The sequence below is a fragment of the Thamnophis elegans genome, chromosome 14 (genome assembly GCF_009769535.1).
Source record: "Thamnophis elegans isolate rThaEle1 chromosome 14, rThaEle1.pri, whole genome shotgun sequence".
Taxonomy (NCBI): domain Eukaryota; kingdom Metazoa; phylum Chordata; class Lepidosauria; order Squamata; family Colubridae; genus Thamnophis; species Thamnophis elegans.
The window spans coordinates 18,743,386-18,769,754 of NC_045554.1; the positions used below are offsets into that span (position 1 = coordinate 18,743,386).

The window sequence follows — 26,369 nt, forward strand, 5'->3', positions numbered from 1 at the left end:
CTCTGCATTTGAGCCTATGAGGTTAAACATTGATAGAGTTGGAAGGGATCTTGGAGGTCTTCTAGCCCAACCCCCTGCTCAAGACAAACTTGTTCACACCCCACATGCACATACACATACATCCCAGTTTAATCCAGCACTGAGAGAGTGGATTTCTCCATCTTTCTCTCTCTGTCTTTCTCTCCATGTGTGGGTCTGTGTGGGTCTGTGTGTGTGTCTATGTATCTCTGTGTGTCTGTCTGTCTGTCTGTCTGTCTGTCTCTCTCTCTCTCTCTGTCTCCCTCTGTGTGTCTCTCTCTGTCTGTGTCTCTCTGTCCCTCTCTGTGTGTCTCTGTGTCTCTGTCTCTCTGTGTCTCTCTGTCCTTCTCTCTGTGTGTATGTGTGTCTCGTCCGTGTGCATGTGTCTCTGTGTCTCTCTCTCTATATATATCTCTGTCTGCCTCTCTGTGTGTGTCTGTCTGTCTCTTTCTCTCTCTCTCTCTTTCTCTCTCTCTCTCTCTCTCTCTGTCTCTCTCTTTGTCTCTGTCTGTCTGTCTCTGTGTATCTCTGTGACTCTGTCTGCCTGTCTCTCTCTTTATGTCTCTGTCTGTCTGTCTCTGTGTATGTGTGTGTATCTCTGTGACTCTGTCTCTGTCTGTCTGTCCCTCTCTATCTAGCTCTGTGATTCTGTCTCTCTCTGTGTATGTGTCTCTCTATCTCTCTTTGTATCTCTGTCAATCAATCAATCAATCAATCTTTATTGATTAGCCCTTGGGCCATATCAAAATACTAAGTTCCAGAGACAAAAACTACAGTTTAAAATAAAATTGAAATAAACCACAATTTAAAATGTAAATGGAATAAAATACAATTTATAATATAATCAGAATAGAATGCAATAATTTAAGATACAAATTAAATATGCTTAAAATTATATTACAATATCACCCATACGTCTACCCCGTCAAGTGGTCTTTCCTACAATCTGCCACGTTCTACTGCACCAACTTTGTTCTTATTTCCATCAACTTTACAGTAAATTTGGTAATCCATTTCACCAACTGCCAATTAGTAGCTAGCAAACAATGTTGCAAAAAGTGCTCTTTAGACTTAGGGATGCTGGTATAAAAGATCCTACCCAACTGGCGTTCCCTCAAATCTGAGTACAGGGAGCAATAAAAAATTACGTGGGATGTTGTTTCAACTTCACCCATCCCACATAAACAGACTCTTTCACTTGTAGGGATCCTCTTATACCTGCCCCAAAGCATGTTTGTTTGAAGTTGGTCCAATCTCAATTTGGAAAAAAATCTCCTTATGACGGGAGATAAAGGCGAAGTTAAATATTTTTCTATTTTAAAATTTTGTTTGTTTACTGATAACCAGGGGCAAACTTTTGCGGCTGTCACTTGTGCAATGTCTGATTGTGCACTTATGTCCATAAATCTCTGTGCAATCCTAACATAGTGCTACTGCCAGTTTAAAGGAATACCAAAGTTTGATACCTGCTTCAAAATTCTTGATAACCAATTATTTTTATTACTTAAACTAATCTGCTCCGTTAGCGCTACCTTTACTAACCTTCCTTCCTCCATCTCGATTATTCTTAGCCAGTAATAAACAGTCTTCAACATGGCCCTTGTGCCAATCGCATGTACTTCCAATTCTGCCCTCACTGGAGTTCCAGGGGACACTGTCAAGATTCTCCTCAAGAAGTTATTTTGAGGGATTTTCAACCCAAAACCTCTGTCTCTCTCTGTGAATGTCTCTGTCTGTCTCTCTCTCTGTATCTCTGTGACTCTCTCTGCCTCTCTCTGTGTGTGTCTCTCTGTCTCTCTGTGACTGTCTCTGTCTCTCTCTGCCTCTGTGTGTGTGTGTTTCTCTGTGTTTCTGTGTGTGTGTGTGTGTGTGTGTGTGTGTGACTGTCTGTCTGTCTGTCTGTCTGTCTGTCTGTCTCTCTCTCTCTCACACACACACACACACACACACACACACACACACACAGAGGCTTGGCCCACTTTGATGCTCCCCAAAGGCAATTCTAGCCTAGATCTTGAAAGCACAAGACCCCTGCTCTCCCTTTAAAGCACGGGAACGTGATTGGGACTGAAGCCCAGAAGAGAGCGGGAGATTTCAAGGTTGCTGCATCTGGAGCAAGGACTGCCTGGCACTCTCCCCACCAGCAGAGACGGGAGAAACTTTTCTTTGAAAGAGAAAATGACATCGATCGTTTCATCCCGGGAAGAAGAGAAGGAGGCTTCTGCCACAGGCTGGCTCTTGGTTCAGCTCGAGAGCCCTGGACGAGCTCTGCTCCCAAGCGAAGCATCATCCACCCCAGCTTGGCTTGGTTCGCCTCTGATTGCTAAATACAAGGGAGAAGAAACCTTTGGGTGGGAGAGTCTTCTGCTGCAGACCAGCACCAACACTCTGCCAGGGGAGAAGGCAAGCAGGGAAATGCCCTCAATGCTATGAGAGGAAGGGTCTGTGGAGATTCTCAGCCGTCCAGCTCATGGGTGTCTCAGAGGGGCTTTTTCAAAAGGCAGCTGGATTGCAAATTTTGTTTCCTTGAGGAAGGAGATGTTTAGCTTCTCATCCAAGAAGCTTCATCAGTTCCAACAGGATGGTGTGGCCGAAGGAAGGATTTAGAGGTGGGCTCCCACCAGTTCGGCCCAATTCAGCCGAACCAGTAGTGGTATACCGGCCTGAGTCGCAGAACCAGCAGCGATCCAGGCTGGCCATGCCCCCGAACTGGTTCCCCGGTTGCTGCCGTTGCCGCCACCATCTTTTTTTGAGTTCTGCACATGCGCAGAATAATTTCCATTGAACTGCGCATGCACAAAGTGCACGCATGAGCGAACCAGCAGTAATGCTGGCTGAAACTGGAAGGATTAGTTGTGGCAGTCCTCTGGTTGTTAGTAGTCTCCCTGAGAGCTCGAGAACCCTAAACCTGAGGGTACAGATAAACCCCCAAGCGACCTGAAGAGCTCTCAGGGGGAGCACTAACAACCAGAGGACTGCAAAGAAATAGGATCCTTCCAACCGCCCCCTCTCCATGGGGTTTTTCTGGATCTCCTGTGGGGTTTAGGCTTTTTTTCCTTGAAGAAGATGTTTCACCTCATCCAAGAAGCTTCATTGGTTCTGGCAGGGTGGTGCGGGCGATGGAAGGATTAGTTCTGACTGGATGGGTTGTGTAGAAGGACCTATGGCAGTGATGGCTAATCTTTTTCCATGTGCCCACCACGTGCCCACCCACCTGCGCATGCACATGTGATCCCCCCACATACGTGTGGACCAGTGATGGGATACAAACTATATACCCCAGTATGGGCGTACCAGTGCCTGCTGGGAGTACCAGGTACCATTCTGGTACGGTGCTCCAGAAGGCCCGCCCACCCGCCCACCCTCCTTACCTGTATTTGAGCCAATCAGGGCTTTCGTGCACGGAGCATACAGTGCCTGTGCGACGCTCTGCCGAGCAGCTGGAGCATCATGGGCAGTAAGTACGCAAGCGCACTGTGCATGTGCTGTACACATGCACATGGTAGACGCCCAGCCCTGTTGCAGCCTTTCGGCGTGGACACCCCCATGTGTGTGTGGGGGGGAGTTTTCCCCCATCTCCAGGCTCCAGAGGCTTTCCTGAAGCCTGGGGAGGGGGGGAATGGCCCAATGACCCAACCGGAAGTTCAGGAACAAACTTCCGGTTCGCCCATTGGGCCTGCTTTTTAACCCTATCTCGGCTCTGGAGGCTTTCCTGAAGCTGGGCAGGGTGAAAACGGCCTCCCTCCAGCTCTCTGGAAGTCCGAAAATCAGTTGGCCAGCACACACATGCTGAGCTGAGGGCTGCCATGCCAGCAAATATGGCTCCGTGTGCCCCCTGTTGCCTGCGTGTCTTGGGTTCGCCATTACGGACCAATGGCATGATTTATCACCAAAGCTCTTCAGTATTATAGATAGGATAAACCGTCCGTGCAGAAAGTTCAACCAGAGTCGCATTTTACATTAAAAAGAGCAGTTTTCACTGATGAAACGGGGCTCTGATTCCCCCAAGTGTTACTGATCTAAAAAGAGAAATTAACCTCTTACACAGTGATATTAAAAGAAAACTCCAGTGGGGAATTGCACAATTAGAAATAATCAGGGCTTTTGATTCTATTACTTTGGGGACCAAAAAACACGATCGTTCCTCCATCCCATTAAGGCTGTGCTGACCGGCATGCAAAGTGCTAATTGCATTGTCACAATCTGGGGTGTCCAAGTTTCCTGAACATGAACAATTCCGCAACCTGTTAAAATTAAGTCCATATGTTGCATATCTGCCAGGTGACTCCATTCCACCAAAGAGGTCCTATATAGACCTTGCTTCAGTTACCAGGACCATCAAGCATGGTGTCCTTCTGTGGGAGTTTGAGTTTGGGGTCATTGCATTGCAGTGGTTTTGGTCTTTTCTCAGCGGTCAGTTGTAGTGGGAGGAGAAGAGGTTGACGCAATGGCTACTCCCCTGTGGGCTGCCAGAGAGGCAAACCCTCTGCCCACTTCTATTTAGCACATACATGAAGACTCTGGGAGTGGTCATCCAAGCATTTGAAGTCTGGCATCATCAATATGCTTAGAACCAAATAAGAGAGTTGGAAAGGACCTTGGAGGTCTTCTAGTCCAACCCCCTGCTCAGGCGGGAAACCCTATCCCATTTCAGACAAATGGTTGTTCAATCTCTTCTTAAAAACCTCCAGAGCACCCACAGTCTGATTCCACTGATTAATTGGTCTAATTGTCAGGAAATTTCTCCTCAGTTCTAAGTTGCTTCTCTCCTTGATTAATTTCCACCCATTGCTTCTTGTCCTGCTTTCTGATGCTTTGGATAATAAATTAACCTCTTCCTTGTGGCAACTCCTTAGATATTGGAACATTGCTATTATGCCACCCTTCTTTTCTTCTCATCCCTGCCAAGCCCAGGCTGGCAATGCAGCTGAAGCTCTTCCACTGCCTGGAAAACGTGATGCTCTCTTCCTCTCTCTTCTCACACGCCCAAGCAAATGGCATTGTATGGCCTCTGGATACCCCGGTGGTAGCTTGGAATCTGCTCAGCTAATCTGCATGCAATCTTGTCCAAAGGCAAAGCGCTTCCTAAGAGAACGGACTTGTTACTAATACTGTTGGGCTGGAAAGAGAAGGGGGGATTGCAACCGATCCATCCCAGACTCCCAGGGGATTTGTGCAGGATATCCTGCCCCTTATGAATGAATGGCCCTTTTGATTACAGAACATAGGCTGAAAGGCAGAGGGTTTAACATTGTGTTCTTCTTCCTCCTGAGCACCAAGAATCGAAAGAAGCTGCAAGTCCTCCAGACATTGACATTATTAAAAACAATAACCCACATACATAAAACCTACTCAGCATGCAAGAAGTTACAGATTAACAGAGTTGGAAGGGACTTTGTAGGTCATCTAGTCCAACCCCCACCCAAGCAGGAGACCCTACACCATTTCTGCCAGATGTCAGTCCAATCTCTTCTTGAAAGTCTCAAGTGATAAAGCTCCCACAACTTCCGAATGCAACATCTGTTCCATGGGTTGATTGTTCTCATGGTCAGAAAATTCCTCCTTATTTCCAGGTTGAATCTCTCCTTGATCAGTTTCCATCCATTATTTCTTGTCTCACCTTCAGGTGCTTTGGAAAAAAGCTTGACCCCCCCCCTCTCCTCTGTGGCAGCCCTCAAATATTGGAAGACTGCTATCATGTCTCCCCTGGTCCTTCTCTTCATTAGACTAGCCATGCCTGATTCCTGCAACCATTCTTCATATGTTTTAGGCTCCAGTCGCCTCATCATCCTGATTGTTTCCTTTCCTTTCTCCTTTCCTTTCTCGTTTCCTTTCCTTTCCTTTCTCCTTTCCTTTTTCCTTTCCTTTTTCTTTTCCTTCTTTTCTATTTCCTTTCTCTCTTCCTTTCCTTCTTTTCTTTTTCCTTTCCTTCTTTTCCATTTCCTTTCCTTTTTCCTTTCCTTTCTCTTTTCCTTTCCTTTCTCCTTTCCCATTTCCTTTCCTTCTTTTTTATTTCCTTTCTCTTTTCCTTTCCTTTCTCCTTTCCTTTCCTTTTTCCTTTCCTTCTTTCCCATTTCATTTCCTTTTTCCTTTCCTTCTTTTCTATTTCCTTTCTCTTTTCCTTTCCTTTCTCCTTTCCTTTTTCCTTTTCTTCTTTCCCATTTCCTTTCCTTTTCCCTTTCCTTCTTTTCTATTTCCTTTCTCTTTTCCTTTCCTTTCTCCTTTCCTTTCCTTTTTCCTTTCCTTCTTTCCCATTTCCTTTCCTTTTTCCTTTCCTTCTTTTCTATTTCCTTTCTCTTTTCCTTTCCTTTCTCCTTTCCTTTCCTTTTTCCTTTCCTTCTTTCCCATTTCCTTTCCTTTTTCCTTTCCTTTCTCTTTTCCTTTCCTTTCTTCTTTCCCATTTCCTTTCCTTCTTTTCTATTTCCTTTCCTTTCTCCTTTCCTTTTCTTGTTTCCCAGTTTCTTTCTTTTCCCTCCCCCTCCCCTGCCTCCTTTCCTGGGGGTCTGAGGAAGAGGGAGGGGGCCCCTTTCCTCCTTGCCCCCCTCCCAACATCTGCTCTGATGGCAATTATGGTTTAAAAAAATTCAGGTGCTCAGGCATGAAAATGTGCTGCTCGAACAATGTACTTTTCCGCACACACTGAAAAAAATAGAGGGAACATTGCTGCTGAGTTTTGTCCAAACCAGTCCCTTAGATTTTGAAGCCATGATGTTCTTCTTCTGCCTGGGCCTCCTTCAATCTTTCCCCGGAGGATTAAGTGAAGGATGCCACATTTTTCTGGGTGTCACATCACGTGTCCAAAATATTCTAACTTTCACTTTTTTATGGTTTTGATGATTTCCCTTGGCTTTCCCAGATGGCTTATCACCTCCTCATCTCTGATTTTGTGAGCCCAACTTATACATAACAGCCGCCTGTAAATCCACATTGCTTCTAGTTTCTTCAAGTGGTTTTCTATCAGGAGACCAGCTCTCCACTCCACAGAGCAGGATGGAAAAGATGTAGCCTCTGTCAAGCCTGATTTTCAATCTTAGGCTTATGTTGTGACTGCAGAAGTTCAAAACTTGTTTTGAAGAATGCTGTTATATTCCATTATATAACATAAATCCTTCCATTCCCCACCATCCTGTCAGAGCTGAAGAAGCTTCTTGGATGAGAAGTGAAACATCTTCCAAAGAAAAAACAAGAAAGTCCAGTTGCCTCATAAAAAAAGCACCTTTAGGACACCCATGGCCTGGATGATGGAGAATCTCGACAGAATTAAAGGAGGATCTGGCTGAAGGATCCAACCTCCTTTATACTATTTGGAGGAGCCTGAATAGGTTGAGTGCCATAGTGTGAAACTACCATGCTCAAGCACGCTGTGTAAATGTGGAGAGAAGCAGATCCCCATCCATCTATTAGTATGTCAGCTACTACCAGAAACATGTACCGATAGGGTCTTATTTTTGGTCAACAACAAAACCAAGAAGGTGGCTTCATTCTGGCAGTTTAAATTTGATCTAGATGTGTAAGAAGAAGCCACCCAGAATGCCATCTTGGAACTCCAAAGCACCCTTTGGGGATCAGATCCAAATCCTACATGGTGATGTTGTGACCCGCCAGTGGCCTGCGGAGTTTGCAGCAGATTCGGACAGCGAGGAGGTTGGGGAGGAACCTGGGCCAGTCCCGGAGTCCAGGGAAGCCTCTGATGAGGGCTCTGTGTAGGAGGCAGAGAGGGAGCCAGGGCTGTCTGACAGTTATCAGCTGCCCTCAGAGTCAGATATCAGTGAGGCAGAAGAGCAGATGGAGCCTGTTCCCAGTGTGCGCTTGTGCAGAGTTGCCAGACAAAGGGAACAGCTAAAGAACAGGGGTCAACTTGGGAATAAGGCCACAGGTGGACGATGAACTGCCCCTCCCAGAGGAAATAAAAGAGGAGCAAAAGGGGAGTGGAGTTTGCAGGAGACAATTAGTTCGCTTAATTGGTTTGTGACTCTCCGAGACTCCTTGCCAAGTTTTGCAGATATCAGCTTGGCAGCTCTCCAAGCCAGATAAGATCTGTGACTGTAAATCCTGCCTTGAAAGACTTTGCTGGATGTGAAGGAGCAGAATTCACAGTCAATTAATAAAGGGGTTTTTGTCAGGACAAGGAGTTTGCTTCATGCTCTTGGGAAGCCTCGGTCAGAACAGGTGGTTGAGACCCACCGGGAAGGAGGTGGAGGCAGGGGCTGGCAAAAAGCTGTGGGCTGCCCTCCTCAGCTCGTTCATCATCAAAGTCAGGCTTCCAGGTGCCAGGCTTATTAAGATCTCCTGCAAGCCAAGGAGCTGACAGTGTGCCCAAGCACCTGGCCTCTGTGCTACCCAGACCGCTTGCAAGGTAGGGGTGCTGCCTGTGGTTTGCTACTGTACTGTATGATTCAGAATGGGAAGAAATAATTATTGGGGTCTCTTAGGTTGCCATTCAATAAAACCTAATTTTAATACAATTTTAGGAGATGACTAGGATGAGCTTGAGGGAGGGGGTCAAACACATCATCAGTTCTGGGTCCTTTCCTACCCACAAGAGATCTAAGTCCAGCCCACTGTGAATTCCTTACTGCCAAATTGCTTTAACCATTAATAGTTCAGATTCTTTTAGAGAGCTTAAGCTGGTAATGTACTCATTTGAACTGCTTGAATCTCTTGATTTCCCTGGCGCTTGACAATAATAATCTATTAATAGGACTTTGTAAGGAAATACTGTCAGGTATGTAATTTGCTTGCATTTTTAACTTATGCAGCTTCCCTCACTTTATGCCGGGGTTACATTCTCTGGAAAAAAATAAAGTGTGGCCCTAAGCAGTGGGAAAATGAGATTTTGAGCAGTGGGGAGCTGGCTTGTGCCAATTTGAGTGAGTTGATTGCAACATTGGGGGAGATTTTGCAAGAGGCTTAAGAGCAGAAGGAGCCCCAATGCCTAGCCCAACCATCCGCTGTTCTGTGGCTAGTAGTGTGGTAGCAGCCACATCGCTGGCAAAGCCAGTTCTAAACTTTTAGTAGCACACGGTTAATTGCAGAGAGATAATGTCAGATGTTGTGATTCAAACGCAATGATAAACACATTTAGATTCCTAAACCCTATATTACTCAAAACACCTTCTCCGTCTTTCTGCCAGCTGTGTTTCTAATGTGGGTGGTTATTTACTTATTTATGAAATTTGTAATGTGCCTGACTCCCAAGACTTTGTTATTGGAACAAACTGTCAGCCCTCCCTCAACTTGCACTTCTAAGTTAAAAACAATAGCAATAGCAATAGTTAGACTTATATACCGCTTCATAGGGCTTTCAGCCCTCTCTAAGCGGTTTACAGAGTCAGCATATTGCCCCCAACAACAATCCGGGTCCTCAATTTACCCACCTCGGAAGGATGGAAGGCTGTGTCAACCTTGAGCCTAGTGGGATTTGAACAGCCGAACTGCTGAACTGCAGTCAGCTGAAGTAGCCTGCAGTGCTGCATTTAACCACTGCGCCACCTCGGCTCCTATCTTCAGCTCCATTTGTTGCAAAAGGTACAGTTTTATTAGACGTCAGCAGAATAGAGAATTCGGAATCAGGAATAGAATAGAATAGAATAGAATAGAGAATTAGGAATGGAATAGAATAGAATAGGAATTGCAACTGGAACTGGAACAGAAACAGAAACAGAAACAGAAACAGAATAGAATAGAGAATCAGGAATGGAATGGGATGGGATGGGATGGGATGGGATGGGATGGGATGGGATGGGATAGGATAGGATAGAGAATTAGGAATGGAATAGAATAGAATAGAATAGAATAGGAATTGGAACTGGAACTGGAACTGGAACTAGAATTGGAACAGGAACAGAACAGAACAGAACAGGAACAGAAACAGAACAGAACAGAACAGAATAGAATAATCAGGAATGGAATGGAATGGAATGGAATGGAATAGGATAGGATAGGATAGGATAGAGAATCAGGAATGGAATAGAATAGAATAGAGAATTAGGAATGGAATAGAATAGAATAGAATAGGAATTGGAACTGGAACTAGAATTGGAACAGGAACAGGAACAGGAACAGGAACAGAACAGAATAGAGAATCAGGAATGGAATGGAATAGAATAGAATAGAATAGGATGGGATAGAATAGGATAGGATAGGATAGAGAATCAGGAATGGAATGGGATGGGATGGGATGGGATGGGATGGGATGGGATGGGATGGGATGGGATGGGATAGGATAGGATAGGATAGAGAATTAGGAATGGAATAGAATAGAATAGAATAGGAATTGGAACTGGAACTGGAACTAGAATTGGAACAGGAACAGAAACAGAACAGGAACAGAACAGAACAGAATAGAATAATCAGGAATGGAATGGAATGGAATAGGATAGGATAGGATAGAGAATCAGGAATGGAATAGAATAGAATAGAGAATTAGGAATGGAATGGAATAGAATAGAATAGAATAGGAATTGGAACTGGAACTAGAATTGGAACAGGAACAGGAACAGGAACAGAATAGAACAGAATAGAGAATCAGGAATGGAATGGAATAGAATAGAATAGGATGGGATAGAATAGGATAGGATAGGATAGAGAATCAGGAATGGAATGGAATGGAATAGAGAATTAGGAATGGAATGGAATACGAATTGGAACTTGAACTAGAATTGGAACAGGAACATGAACAGAATAGAATAGAATAGAGAATCAGGAATGGAATGGAATGGAATGGAATAGGATAGGATAGGATAGGATAGGATAGGATAGGATAGGATAGGATAGGATAGGATAGAGAATTAGGAATGAAATGGAATGGAATGGAATAGAATAGAATAAGAATAAGAATTGGAACTGGAACTAGAATTGGAACAGGAACAGGAACAGAACAGAGAATCAGGAATGGAATGGAGTGGAGTGGAATAGGATAGAATAGGATAGAATAGGATAGAATAGGATAGAATAGGATAGAATAGGATAGAATAGGATAGAATAGGATAGAATAGGATAGAATAGGATAGAATGGAATGGAATGGAATAGAATAGAATAGGAATTGGAACTGGAACTGGAACTAGAATTGGAACAGGAACAGGAACAGGAACAGAAACAGAGCAGGAACAGAACATAACAGAACAGAATAGAATAATCAGGAATGGAATGGAATAGGATAGGATAGGATTGGATTGGATTGGATTGGATAGGATAGAGAATCAGGAATGGAATGGAATAGAATAGAATAGAATAGAATAGGAATTGGAACTGGAACTAGAATTGGAACAGGAATAGGAACAGGAACAGAACAGAATAGAATAATCAGGAATGGAATGGAATAGGATAGGATAGGATAGGACAGGATAGGATAAGATTGGATAGGATAGAGAATCAGGAATGGAATGGAATAGAATAGAATAGAGAATTAGGAATGGAATAGAATAGAATAGAATAGGAATAGGAATTGGAACTGGAACTGGAACTAGAATTGGAACAGGAACAGGAACAGAACAGAACAGAATAGAGAATCAGGAATGGAATGGAATAGAATAGAATAGGATGGGATAGAATAGGATAGAATAGAATAATCAGGAATGGAATGGAATAGAGAATTAGGAATGGAATGGAATAGGAATTGGAACTGGAACTAGAATTGGAACAGGAGCAGGAACAGAATAGAATAGAATAGAGAATCAGGAATGGAATGGAATAGGATAGGATAGGATAGGATAGGATAGGATAGGATGGGATGGGATAGAGAATTAGGAATAGAATGGAATAGGATAGGATAGGATATGATATGATAGGATGGGATAGAGAATTAGGAATGGAATGGAATAGAATAGAATTGGAACTGGAACTGGAACTAGAATTGGAACAGGAACAGAAACAGAAACAAAACAGGAACAGAACAGAACAGAACAGAATAATCAGGAATGGAATGGAATGGAATAGGATAGGATAGGATAGGATAGAGAATTTGGAATGGAATGGAATAGAATAGAATAGAATAAAAATAAGAATTGGAACTGGAACAGGAACAGGAACAGAATAGAATAGAGAATCAGGAATGGAATGGAGTGGAATAGGATAGAATAGAATGGAATGGAATGGAATTGGAATTGGAATTGGAATTGGAACTGGAACTGGAACTGGAACTGGAACTGGAACTAGAATTGGAACAGGAACAGAACAGAACAGAATAGAATAGAATAGAGAATCAGGAATGGAATGGAATGGAATGGAATAGAATAGAATAGGAATTGCAACTGGAACTGGAACTGGAAGAGAAACAGAAACGAATAGAATAGGTTTCAGGTTTCAGGTTTCGTTTTATTTATATGCCGCCCTATTCCCAACGGGACTCAGGGCGGCTCACAAACCCAAGAGGGGAAGGGAAACACAGAACTACAAATACAAGCATTTAAAATAACCAACAGACACATAATCGAGAGGGGAAGGGAACTCATCAACCCCAGGCCTGCCGACACAGCCAGGTTTTAACGGCTTTTCGGAAGGCCTGGAGAGAGGTGAGGGTCCGAATCTCGGCGGGGAGTTCGTTCCAAAGGACCGGCGCTGCCACAGAGAAGGCCCTCCCCCGGGTAGTATCCAGATGGCATTGGCTGGTAGACGGAACCCGGAGGAGGCCAACCCTGTGTGATCTAATGGGTCTTTGGGAGGTAATTGGCAGCAGGCGGTCTCTCAAGTACCCAGGTCCAATACCATGAAGGGCTTTATAAGTGACGACTAGCACCTTGAAGCGTATCCGGAGACCAATCGGTAACCAGTGCAGCTCGCGGAGGATAGGTGTAACGTGGGTGCACCAAGGTGCACCCACAATCGCTTGTGCGGCTGCATTCTGGACGAGCTGAAGTCTCCGAATGCTCTTCAAGGGCTGCCCCATGTAGAGCGCATTGCAGTAGTCCAGTCTTGAGGTCACAAGGGCATGAGTGACTGTTGCGAGTGCCTCCCGGTTCAGGTAGGGACGCAATTAGTGCACCAGGCGAAACTGGGCAAATGCCCCCCTGGTCACAGCTGACAAATGATGTTCTAAGGTCAGCTGTGAGTCCAGGAGGACTCCCAAATTGCAAACCCTGTCTGAGGGGCATAAAATTTCACCCCCCAGCCTGAGTGATGGACTATTAACCAAATTTTTGGGAGGGAAACACAACAGCCACTCGGTCTTGTCTGGATTGAGTGCAAGCTTGTTGACCCCCATCCAGATCCTGACAGCCTCCAGGCACTGGCACGTCACGTCAACCGCTTCACTGAGTTGGCACTGGGCGGACAGATACAACTGGGTATCATCCGCGTATTGATGGTATTTTATCCTGTGCCGTCGAATGATCTCGCCCAGCGGCTTCATGTAGATGTTAAACAGGAGGGGGGATAGGACCGAACCCTGCAGAACCCCATATTTCAGGGGCCTAGGGGTCGACCTCTGCCCCCCGACCAACACCGACTGCGACCTGTCCGAGAGGTAGGAGGAAAACCACCGAAGGACAGTGCCTCCCACCCCCACCTCTCGTAGCCGTCGCAGAAGAATACCATGGTCAATGGTATCAAAGGCCGCTGAGAGGTCAAGAAGCACTAGGATGGAGGGGTGACCTCCATCCCTGGCTCTCCAGAGATCATCAGTCAGTGCGACCAAAGCGGTTTCCATGCTGTAGCCAGGCCTGAATCCGGCTGAAAGGAATCCAGATAATCGGCTTCATCCAAGGACTGTCGGAGCTGAGAGGCTACCACTTTCTCAACAACCTTCCCAATAAAGGGGAGGTTGGAGACTGGACGGTAGTTATTCAAAATGGCTGGATCCAGTGATGGCTTCTTCAGGAGGGGTCTCACCACCGCTATCTTCAATGCCGGTGGAAAGAAGCCCTCCCGAAGAGAGGCATTCACCATCACCTGGATCCAGCCCCGTGTCACCTCCTTGCTGTTCGCGACCAGCCAGGAGGGGCACGGGTCCAGTACACATGTGGCAGCACTCACCGCTCCCATGGACTTGTCCACTTCATCAGGAGCAGCAAGTTGAAAGTCAGTCCAGAGATGACATTCAAGACCTTCCCCCGGTACCCCGGTAATAATAGAATAGAATAGAATAGAATAGAATAGAATAGAATAGAATAGAAAATCAGGAATGGAATGGAATTGAATGGGATAGGATAGGATAGGATAGGATAGGATAGGATAGAGAATTAGGAATGGAATGGAATGGAATGGAATAGAATAGAATAGAATAGAAATTGGAACTGGAACTAGAATTAGAACAGGAACAGGAACAGAACAGGAACAGAACAGGAACAGAACAGAATAGAATAATCAGGAATGGAATGGAATAGGATAGGATAGGATAGGATAGGATAGGATAGGACAGGATAGGATAGGATAGAGAATCAGGAATGGAATGGAATGGAATGGAATAGAATAGAATAGAAAAGAATAGGGATTGGAACTGGAACTGGAACAGGAACAGAACAGAACAGAACAGAACAAAATAGAGAATCAGGAATGGAATGGAATGGAATAGGATAGGATAGAATAGAATAGAGAATCAGGAATGGAATGGAATGGAATGGAATAGAGAATTAGGAATGGAATGGAATGGAATAGGAACTGGAACTGGAACTAGAACTGGAACAGGAACAGAACAGAATAGAATAGAATAGAGAATCAGGAATGGAATGGAATGGAATAGGATAGGATAGGATAGAAAATTAGGAATGGAATGGAATAGGAATTGGAATTGGAACTAGAATTGGAACAGGAACAGGAACAGAATAGAATAGAGAATCAGGAATGGAATGGAATGGAATGGAATAGAATAGGATAGGATAGAATAGAGAATTAGGAATGGAATGGAATAGAATAGAATAAGAATAAGAATTGGAACTGGAACTAGAATTGGAACAGGAACAGGAATAGGAACAGAACAGGAACAGAACAGAAACAGAACAGAAACAGAACAGAAACAGAACAGGAACAGAATAGAATTGTCAGCCTCTGCTTTGCTGTTGCTTCGGCTGCCATGAAACGGGGAGGGAGGGCATGGTATTTGGGAGGGGTTACTCATTGTGCTGGAGGAAGGTTCTGGAGTTCACCGGCTGTTCGGACTACGCATGCGTGGGAGTTTCCCACCAGGACTAACGGCACCGACATTCCATCTTCGTGATGCCTTTTGAAGTTATCTCGCACCTGACACTTGGGAGAATTATGATTGGACTGTAACTGTGATGCCAAGGGGAGGGGAATGGGCTATTCTATATATCAATCGCTTTCGCGCCTAAATATTCAGATTTCACTTCGCTATGCCTTTAATCATTTTTAATTAGCAAAAGTACACTTGATTTCCACACATGGAGTCTCATGGTCTTTCTTTCCTAATTATTTAATGGAGAGGTGCTGACAAGAATAGAATAGAGAATCAGGAATGGAATGGAGTGGAATAGAATAGGATAGGATAGGATAAGGTGACCAGATGTCCCGATTTCAGCAGGACAATCACGCTTTATAACAATTTGTCCCGTGTCCCGGGCCATTTTAAAAAAGTCCTGATTTTCTGGCTTCATGTTGAAAGCCCAATTTATTTGCTTAAAAAATCCTAACCGGGGCAAGACAAAAGACACCCTGTCTAATCCCTCTCTCTCTCTGTCTCAGTACTTTCATTGAAGATATTAAAATGTTAAAGCAACAAAACGGACCCCCCCCCGCGCCCCTTTTACCTCATTTTATAAGAAAAAATGACCAAGTACCATAGAGCTCCAGGAAACACGTGGCTAGAGAGGTCGTGAGTGTTACTTCCTGGATTTTCCAGAGGGGAGGGGCATGGAGGTTGGAGGTCTGCTCCAAAATGGTGGCAAAGTTTCTTTGAAAAATATTTCCCTGACTAATTTCACCGTTTCAATTTGCTCAGTTCTTTGTATTAACATCTACATCATTCTGGGTTGACTTGTAGTGCAAGCCTGCTGGTAAGTGAGCTGGGTTTTTTTCTTTTATTTTTTTAATGTATTTTAAAATAATATTTTATTTATTGTGCATAGGATTTTTTAAAATTCTGTGTGGATTCTTTTTTTAAATTGTCTTAGACTATTTAAAAAAAGATTCCATCCAAACTAAATTGAAGTGAAACCATGTTTAAAAATTCTATGCACAATACTTTGAAATATATTGTGCATAGAAAGAATAGTTTGAAATGTTTTACTTCAATTTATTCTGTGTGGATTCTTTTTTTAAATTGTCTTAGGCTATTTAAAAAAAAGATTCTATCCAAAATACAAAATACCAGCTGCAGTTATTCACTTAAGAACTGTGGCAAGAAAGGTGGTATAATGGGCTTAGTGACCAAAGTTACAATGGCATTGAAAAAAGTGACTGATGACCATTTTTCACACTTAGCAACCATTTTCACACTTAGCAACCGTTGCAGCATCCTCATGGTCATGCGATCAAAATTTTGATGTTTGGCAACAGATTTGTATTTATGATGGTTTCAGTATCCTGGGGTCATATAATCACCTTTTGACAAAGTCAAATGGGGAAACCAGATTCATTTATGTTACGAACTTATCAGTTGCAGTTATTCACTTAAGAACTGTGGCCAGAAAGGTGGTGTAGTGACCAAAGTTACAATGGCATTGAAAAAAGTGACTGATGACGATTTTTCACACTTAGCGACCATTTTCACATTTAGCGACTGTTGCAGCATCTTCATGGTCACATGATCAAAATTTTGATGTTTGGCAACAGATTCGTATTTATGATGGTTTCAGTGTCCTAGGGTCATGTAATTGCTTTTTGTGACCTTTTGACAAGAAAGGTGGTATAATGGGCTTAGTGACCAAAGTTGCAATGGTATTGAAAAAAGTGACTGATGACCATTTTTCACACTTAGCGACCATTTTCACACTTAGCGACCGTTGCAGCATCCTCATGGTCACGTGATTAAAATTTTGATGTTTGGCAACATCAAATGAAAAAAATATTACAATACTATTTTTGCGTTGTATGAAAATTTTTGTTGCTCCGTATAAAAATTTTAATAAAGCCCCCCCCCCCCCCCCGGTCAAAGGTGTCCTTCTTTACCAATCTGAAAATCTGGTCACCTTAGGATAGGATAGAATAGAGAATCAGGAATGGAATGGAATAGAATAGAATAGAGAATTAGGAATGGAATAGAATAGAGACTTTGCTGGATGTGAATGAGAAGAATTCATATTAGCTTAATAAAAAGGGGTTTTGTCAGGAGAAGGAATCTGCTTTGTGATTTTGTGATGCCTAGGTCAGAACAGTGAGAAGCCTTCGGCCCTGATTCCTGCTGCCCCACATCCTGCCCTGGACATTACTCTGGACTTACCTTCTTGCTGAACTCCCGAGCTTTCTGCCTCCTTTCCTGATGCACAGCGTCTGCGCTCCGGATAAACTCCTCCACGCTGCTGCTAGCCCACCGCCGGAGCCGCCCCAGCTGCAGCAGTCCCAGCCTGAGACCTGCATCCCCGCAGGGTCTCATCGCAGCGACCGCATCTTCATAACACTGGACGTAAACGCTATCGACTTCCAGGATGTAATCGCCCGCTTTGATGCCCGCTTTGGCAGCCGGCGAGTCCTGAGCCACACTCTCCACCTGCACGGGGTCGTTTTCGTGGCAGGTCAAGGTGAAGCCAAAGTGTGCCTGTGGCCCCGGGGGGAGGTCCACCTGCTGGAGGCGGGAGACCACGCCAATGCTTGGGGGGATGTTCTCACACTGCCTGGCCAGGATCGCCAGGGCCTCGGCGTTCATGGCGGAAACAGGCTGCCCCTCGATCTCCAAAATCTGGTCTCCAGGCTGGAGGCCAGCCATCTGGGCGCTGCTGCCTTCCTCCACAGCCACAATGTAGCAGGGACCATTCCCACGGATCCTAAAGCCAAACTCCTCCGGCCATCCAGTATTGGTGGCAGGCATGGCTGCAATGGAAAAGGGGGAGACATCAGCCATTCACCCCCTCCATGCAAAAGAACAGCGGCTAATTGCCATGCACGCTATATCAGGGGTCTCCAGCCTTGGCAATTGTAAGGCCTGTGGACTTCAACTCCCAGAGCTCCTCAGCCAGCTTTGCTGAGGAACTCTGGGAGTTGAAGTCCACAAGTCTTAAAGTTGCCAAGGTTGGAGACCCCTGATATATTAAAACTTACTTTGCCACTCTCCTCCCCCCCCGGCATCTCTCCATCTCACCCTCCTTTTGTTGCCCCCACCTCAATACATTCCCTTGTTCCTTTGTCCATTCCCCCACCCACCCCCCTGGAATTCTCTTGTTCCTCCCACAGCAGAGGCCTCACGAGATTTTGCGCTGACAAAACAAAATGGCCCCATCTCTGGCATCCCATCTCCAGGAAGGGACGGAGAGTCTTGGGCCTGTTTGAGTTTTATCTTAGTCAAAAGTAACACTACATTAGGGGAGCCCCTTGGCGGTGGGGTGCATAAAGTGACCAGATTTTCAGATTGGTAAAGAGGGACACCATTGACCGGGGGGGGGGGCCTTGATTAAAAATTTTATTTTTTGTCAAAATGTCACCCCAGGACACTAAAACCAGCATAAATACGAATCTGTTGCCAAACAAAAATTTGATCACATGACCATGAGGATGCTGCAATGGTCGCTAAGTGTGAAAAATGGTCATCAGTCACTTTTTTCAATGCCATTGTAACTTTGGTCACTAAATGTTTTCCCCCTCCTCGAGACACCTCACTTCTTCCTTCATTCCTCTTGCTTATCTACCTTCACCTTATCCGTCTTCTGCTCTTTCCCTCTCTTCCTTCCTTTCTCCTTCCATCCTCTCTTCTTTCCTCACTCACTCCCTTCCTCCTTTTCTCTTCCTTCCTCCTTCCATTCTTTCAGCTTCATTTCTTTTGCCTATCTACCTTCTCTGTCTTTCTGCTCTTTCAATTTCTCTCTTCCTCTTCGCTTGTTCCTTCCTCCTTCCGGCCTTTCCTATTTCTTCCTTCTTCCTTCCTTCTGCCTATCTACCTTCACCTTCTCTGTCTTTCTGCTCTTTCCCTGTCTTCCCCTTTCCTCCCTCCCTCCCTTCCTTCTTTCCTTTCTAGTTCCATCTTTTCTTCTTTCCTCTCTCCCTCTTTTTCTTTTTTCCTTCCTTCCTCCTTCCTCTTGCCTATCAACTTCATCCTCTTTGTCTCTCTGCTTTCCCTCTCTTCCCCTTTTCTTCCTACCTCCTTCCCTCTTTTCTCCCTCCCTTCTTCTTTTTCTTCCTTTCTTCTTCCATCTTCCTCCTTCTCCTTCCATTCTTTCTCCTTCCATCCATCTTTTCTCCTTCCATCTTCTCCCCCCTCCCTTCTTCTTTTCCTTCCCCCCTCCCTCCTTCCTTCCTCTCCTTCCCTTTCTCGCACACAGGAAGGGGAGGGGGGGCTTTCTAGTCACTTTCACAGCATAATTTCTTTATCTAACTTTTAAAAAACAGTGTGCAAATCAAATGAGATTTTCGTAATTTGCGAAGCACCAAGTTATTATTTCTGTTGTTGTTACAAATTCGCAGCTACTCCATTCTTTCCGATAGGGAACTGCATTTCCCAAGATGCCTCAGGTCCTCAAAGCGCTGAATGCGGTTTCGCAATTGACTCCAGCGAGGCCCGGTAGCCGCCGGCTGGGGTGGCTGTCAGGGCGCTGATGGTGGAGCGGACGCGCCGTTTGTTACTGCTTCCAGCAATCGAGATGGACGAGGGAAGCGACTGAAATGCCGCGGCAGGAGAGCGAGGCGGCAGCGTGCCGTTTCACCTCGCACAGAGAACTTCCACTCGGTTCCGGGGCTTCTGCCGGGCGGCGGCAGCCCCGGAAGCGAGTGGAAGTACTTTGTGCGACTGAAACGGACGCCGCGGCAGGAGAGCGAGGCGGCGGCATGCCGTTTCACCTCGCGCAGAGAACTTCCGCTCGGTTCCAGGGCTTCTGCCGGGCGTCGGCAGCCCCGGAAGCGAGTGGAAGTTCTCTGCGCGACTAAAACGGCCGCTACCGCAGGAGAGGGCGGCAGGATGCGACCATGCCTCGCGGACTCGCAGCGTGGTCGCTGGGAACTGCGCAGCACAGGCGCCGCCACGCCGGCAGAAGCTCCATGAGTCCGTGACCGAGTGGAAGTTCTCTGTGTGAGTGGTGGCAGCTGTTTCACTCACGCAGAGAACTTCCACTGGGTCACGGCGCTTCTGCCACCCGTGGCGGCGCAGCACAGGGGCTGGCTGCGACGCGAGGAGGTGAAATGAACTCCGCAAAGGGGAAGAAGGAGGAGAGGAGGGCTGTCTCCTCCCCCCAGCGCCTCCCGATTCCCACCGGTACCAATCTATAACATGATTACTCACCAGTGAGTAAGCGCAGCTGCAACCCCAAAAGATCAAATGAAATGGAGACTCGCATAGGCGTGCTCAGCTAAGCGGAGTCCAGCCAATCAGTGAGCTGGATGGGATGGAAAATTTTCAGCACGTGGCGTGTTGAAAATTTTCCATCCCAGCCAGCTCACTGATTGGCTGGAGTCCAGGCCAATCCAATCAGTGAGCGGCAGGCTGGGCTGGCTTACATTTGTAGGATAGAACGGAACGATGAGCCAGCCCAGCGAGCTAGCAGCTGATGGGCGGGGGAGGGCAGCGGCAGCACCTCGTGCAGAGAACTTCCACTCGGTCCCCGGAGCTTCTGCCGCCCGTGGCGGCCCCTGTGCTGCGCCGCCACGGGCGGCAGAAGCTCTGTGACCGAGTGGGAGTTCTCTGCGCGAGGTGAACAGCCGCCGTCGCAGGGGAGGGCGGAGGGACGCGACCACGCCTCGCGGACGCGGCGTGATCGCTGGGAACCACGCAGCACAGGCACCGCCACGCCGGCAGAAGCTCCGTGAGTCCATGACTGAGTGGAAGTTCTCTGCGCGAGCTGCGGCGGCTGTTTCACTCGTGCAGAGAACTTCCACTCGGTTCCGGAGCTTCTGCCGCCCGTGGCGGCACAGCACAGGGGCTGGCTGTGACGCGAGGTGAAATGAACTCCGCAAAGGGGGAGAAGGAGGAGAGGAGGGCTGTCTCCTCCCCCCAGCGCCTCCCGATTCCCACCGGTACCAATCCATAACATGATTACTCACCAGTGAGTAAGCGCAGATGAAATGAAATGGAGACTCGCGCAGGCGTGCTCAGCTAAGCGGAGTCCAGCCAATCAGTGAGCTGGTTGGGATGGAAAATTTTCAGCACGCGGCATGCTGAAAATTTTCCATCCCAGCCAGCTCACTGATTGGCTGGAGTCCAGGCCAATCCAATCAGTGAGCGGCAGGCTGGGCTGGCTTAAATTTGTAGTATAGAACGGAATGATGAGCCAGCCCAGCGAGCTAGCAGCTGATGGGCGGGGGAGCGAGGGGGCTTTTTTTAAGAATGGTGCGGGACGCGGGAAAATTTATGAAAAGGCGTGCCTGTCCCGCCAAATGTGGGACGTCTGGTCACCCTAAGGGTGCAGAACCTGGGCCTCTGTTTCTCTGTGTCATATAATATATTTGGGTATATACATAGTTTTGTATTTGTTTATTTATTTATTTATTCTGTCATGTTTATGTAGTGTATATTGGAAGTGGTGGCCCTTTGAGAGCTGTATGCAACAAAACTTCATTTTAATGTATGCCGATTAGTGTACATTCAAAGTGACAATAAAGTTTATTCTATTCCATTCCGTTCCATTCCTATTGTTTCTATTCCATTGCATATTTTCTACTCTACTCTACTCCACTCCACTCTATTCTGAATTCTATTCTATTCTATTCTGAATTCTATTCTATTCTGAATTCTATTCTATTCTGAATTCTATTCTATTTTATTCTGAATTCTATTCTATTCTATTCTGAATTCTATTCTATTCTATTCCACTGCCCTGCAGTGCACTGCACTGCACTGCACTCTATTCTGAAGTCTATTCTATTCTGAATTCTACTCTATTCTATTCCACTGCACTGCAGTGCACTGCACTCCACTCTATTCTGAATTCTACTCTACTCTACTCTACTCTACTCTACTCTACTCTATTCTACTCTACTCCACTCTATTCTGAATTCTATTCTATTCTCTAGCAGCACCATCAGTGACATGGGTACCCCTCAGAAGGCAGATCGTTTGCAAAGGACAAATGAGTTAGACTTCTGAAACAAGAATTCCTTAGCAGTTTTGGAGCATATGAAGATCAGGGCTTCTTATTCCTCCAGATGGGTAAATTCTTTGTTGTAAGAATGCCTGTCTTCTTTTTAATAGTTGCTTTGTTTTGGCTCCTTTATAGCAGAGGAGGGCAGCACTGGGAGAATGAAGGCTGCCAATATGGGGATAATGGGCAGCTGACTCTTTGGTCTGCCCATTTTATATTTTTTGAAAGAGTTTTAAAAGTAGGGATGGGAGCAGATGCCCCCCGCCAATCCGCACCAAAAGGCTCCAGTATCATGGAGTCCACAGTCATTGACTGCTAATTTTGTCTCTTTCCTTTCCTATTACCCCTATTTGTCTTCTTCTTTCCTCTCCTTTTCCTCCTCTTCCTCCTTCTCTTCTTTCTCTTCTTCCTTTTCATTTTTCCTCCCCCTCCTCCTCCTCCCATTCTTCTTCTTCTTCTTCTTCTTCTTCTTCTTCTTCTTCTTCTTCTTCTTCTTCTTCTTCTTCTTCTTCTTCTTCTTCCATGTAAACATTTTTTAGGACAGTCCTCCCTACAAAAATGAAATAGACTATCACTTCAGCTTATGCCATAATACTGGAAGTGTTAGTCTCGAAGGTGCCACAGGCTCTTTTAACATTTATAGATAGCCTGGACTGATGTTCTCCCACCTAACCTTCGCACTTCCAAGTATAGCTGTTTACTTGCAGGATCTTGTAGCTAATTGAGAAGTTCTTTTCTGTGTCCTCCTTCCTTCTCATTGACGCAGGGTGTTTTTTTCCAGTGAAGCTTATCGCAGCATTCATGGCTCTTGTGATAGCGCGATAAATTTGTAGATTCCCAAGAAATGCAAGGAACAGAAGGATATTTTTACTCCATTCCATGGAAGCTGCTCAAAAAATGACATAAAAGGAAAGCCATTTCTGGTTTCGCAATTTGGCTATTTCATGACTTGATTCCTCTCTCACTTTTGAATCCAAAAGGTTCTTAAAGAGAGTGGTTTAATATAATTGGGGATGGGGTCCTCGCGGGCAGTTTTCTGCTTTCATTGGCCTTGTGTTGATTGTTCTGGGATGGCACACAACTCCCCAAAGCACGTTCCCACCCTTAGCAGTCTAAGAAACCAATGCCTTAGAGGTTATAACAGATTAACAGAGTTGGAAGGGACCTTGTAGGTCATCTAGTCCAACCCCCACCCACGCAGAAGACCCTACACCATTTCTGAAAGATGGCAGTCCAGTCTCTTCTTGAAAGCTTCCAGTAATGAAGCTCCCACAACTTCTGAAGGCAAGTCGTTCCATTGAATATATATAGAATAACAGAGTTGGAAAGGATCTTGCAGGTCTTCTAGTCCAACACCCCCACCCAAGCTGGAGACCCTAGAGTCTAGATCATTTCTGACCGATGGCAGTCCAGTCTCTTCTTGAAAGCTTCCAGTGATGAAGCTCCCACAACTTCTGAAGGCAACTTCTGTTCCATGGGTTAATTTTAAAAACGCTTTTAGTAGTTCAGCTGTAGTAACAGAACCTGGCAAATCTGGAGGTGCTTCCGCCTCTTTCTCTTGACCTTCATTGCTGAGGCGCCTGTCCGAGATGGTGACTCTAATTATTTTCTTGGCCTGGGCTCAAACCATCCTCGTATGATTGTTGCTTTGACTGCAACTCTTCCACCTATCCTTCGATAAATATGTGACACCTTCAAGAGTGGAAAGCAGCCCAGGATGTGAGCAAATTCTTGGCCTTGGATGCTGCACTGGACCTTAGCCAAAAGGCCAAGGTCCATGACAATTGAAGGTCCCTTCTGTGATGTCCCCCCAGGGCCAGTTGGGAAAGGCTTCCACTGTGCACCATCAGAGCAACAGCTAATGGAAAATTGACCATACAAAGCACCATAACCCTGGGGTGGCTCAGCAATAGCAATAGCAATAGCAGTTAGACTTATATACCACTTCATAGGGCTTTCAGCCCTCTCTAAGCGGTTTACAGAGTCAGCATATTGCCCCCAACAACAATCCGGGTCCTCATTTTACCCACCTTGGAAGGATGGAAGACTGAGTCAACCCTGAGCCGGTGAGATTTGAACAGCCAAACTGCAGAACTGCAGTCAGCTGAAGTAGCCTGCAGTGCTGTATTTAACCACTGCGCTACCTCGATCCCAAAGTTGGGGTCCCTGGCTCTTTCCCCACATGTGTCATGTGTGAACAAACATGCACATTAGGGGAAAGATATGCACCACCTATCATATAATTCCATTTGAAGACACACGAAAGTTAGAACATTTCGGACATGGGATGCAACACCCGGAAAAATACAGCATCCTTCACTTAATCCTCCATGGAAAGATTGAAGGCGAATGAGGTCCAGGCAGAAGAAGAACATCAGGGCTTCAAAATCTAAGGGGAATGGTTTGGACAAAACTCAGCAGCACTTTTTCGTGTGGTTGTTGATAAAAACAGGATTGCCAGCAAGATCACGTCCGATGATGGATATGGCACAAGAAGAAGTACACAAATTGTCATCACTCAGGAATTCAAAGATTGTGGTCTCTCCATACTCCTAATCATTTCTCGTGTTTTTTCAACTTTGGCTCCCATGGGCAGCTTCCCCCCTGCCCTGCCCCAAAGCTCAGCTTTATTCCAGAAAAAAAGCCTTTACGTGAGGTAGGCTTTTAGGCCACTATCCTGCCTCTTCTCTCATGTGGGTATCAAAATCAACTGAGACATTTGCACAATTTGGAGAGGAGGACTAAATGCCCAGACATCACTTTCTTGCTGCCTCAAAATGGATTTTCCTGCTTAGTCAGGTAGATCAAGCCCTGCTCTCATCTTTTGGACACATTTCAAGGAAATATTTCCATGACAGGAAGGACAAGCTGGCAAATCCAAGCTCAAGGAAGGCCCTGAATTGTAACTGGAATGGCAGGCTGCAGCCCTTGTAGGGGACTTCCTATCCGAAGCAGGGAAATGAGACTCAAAGCCAAGTCTCAGAGCATCAGCAATACAGGCAAGCAAATTAATAATAGTGATAATCAAATAAATATGGTACAATGATAATAATGTATACAAATATATTTGATTTGATAATATATGATTTTATATAAATTGTAAGTGATGACTATGGAAAGGATGCACAAAAACCTTGTAACCAATCGACACACTGTATGTAATTGAAAATGGCTTTATGTTTTATGTTTTGTTTGTCTATATATGTCTAAAAATAAAAAACTTTTAAAAAATACAGGCCAGCAAATTAATAATGCCAGGGGAGGATGCTCCAGTATTTAGGAAGGAGGGGAGAGGTAGAATCAGAAATTTGAAGGAGGAATGTAAGACAATACACCTTCCTGCTACAAAGAGGGGTTTGATGGGTGAAACGTGACTCTTGATTATCTTGCAAAGGGGAGTTTATGCTTGATTAAAAGATGATCCAATCCTGAAATCTCAGTAACAAGGTCACTTTGAAAGTGCAGATAAGAGCAACAAAGATGATTAGGGGACTGGAGACTAAAACATATGAAGAACGGTTGCAGGAACTGGGTATGTCTAGTTTAATGAAAAGAAGGAACAAGGAGAGACATAATAGCAGTGTTCTCAGGGGCCACCCCAAAGAAGTGGGAGCCAAGCTATTCTCCAAGACATCTGAAGGTAGAACAAGAAGTAATGGGTGGAAACTTATCAAAGAGAGAAGCAACTTAGAACTAAGAAGAAATTTCCTGACAGAACAATTAATCAGTGGAACAGCTTCCTTCCAGAAGTTGTGAATGCCACAACACTGGCAGTCTTTAAGAAGATGTTGGATAGCCATTTGTCTGAAACGGTATAGGGTTTCCTGCCTAGGCAAGGGGTTGGACTAGAAGACCTCCAAGGTCCCTTCCAACTCTGCTATTGTATTGTATTGTATTATTCTTCTACTTCTCCTTCCTATTACCTATCTCCTTTTCTACTGTAGAAAGTTAGCACCCACCCCATTCCTAGAAGAACGAAATATTCTAGGAAATATTAAAAAGGCAGAATATTTCCCCCTAAAAGAAAAAGAAAATATTAAAGGAAACAGAAACAAAAGACCCCAGCTCCCTTTCCCCAGCAGCCTATCTACAAAACAAAAGACCTCCAGCTCCAGGATGATGGGATTATCTTTCAGGGCAAAGCTATTTCAGCCACAATAGGAAATTGCCCTTCATTACAACACCCAGCAAGACTCAATCAACCCTGGGACACAGACAACCTCAGCTATGACTGCATAACC

General features: G+C 45.3%; 1 protein-coding gene across 1 annotated transcript in view; it reads right to left on the bottom strand.

The window, feature by feature from the left end:
- GRID2IP (Grid2 interacting protein) overlaps positions 1–17,936 on the bottom strand; it is a 135,686-nt gene extending 117,750 nt beyond the window's left edge. Inside the window, 4 exon segments of the mRNA XM_032231039.1 lie at positions 17,352–17,406; positions 17,443–17,482; positions 17,619–17,706; positions 17,709–17,936. Coding sequence (XP_032086930.1) covers positions 17,352–17,406; positions 17,443–17,482; positions 17,619–17,706; positions 17,709–17,936 — 411 coding nt within the window.
- Positions 17,937–26,369: the final 8,433 nt, after the last annotated feature.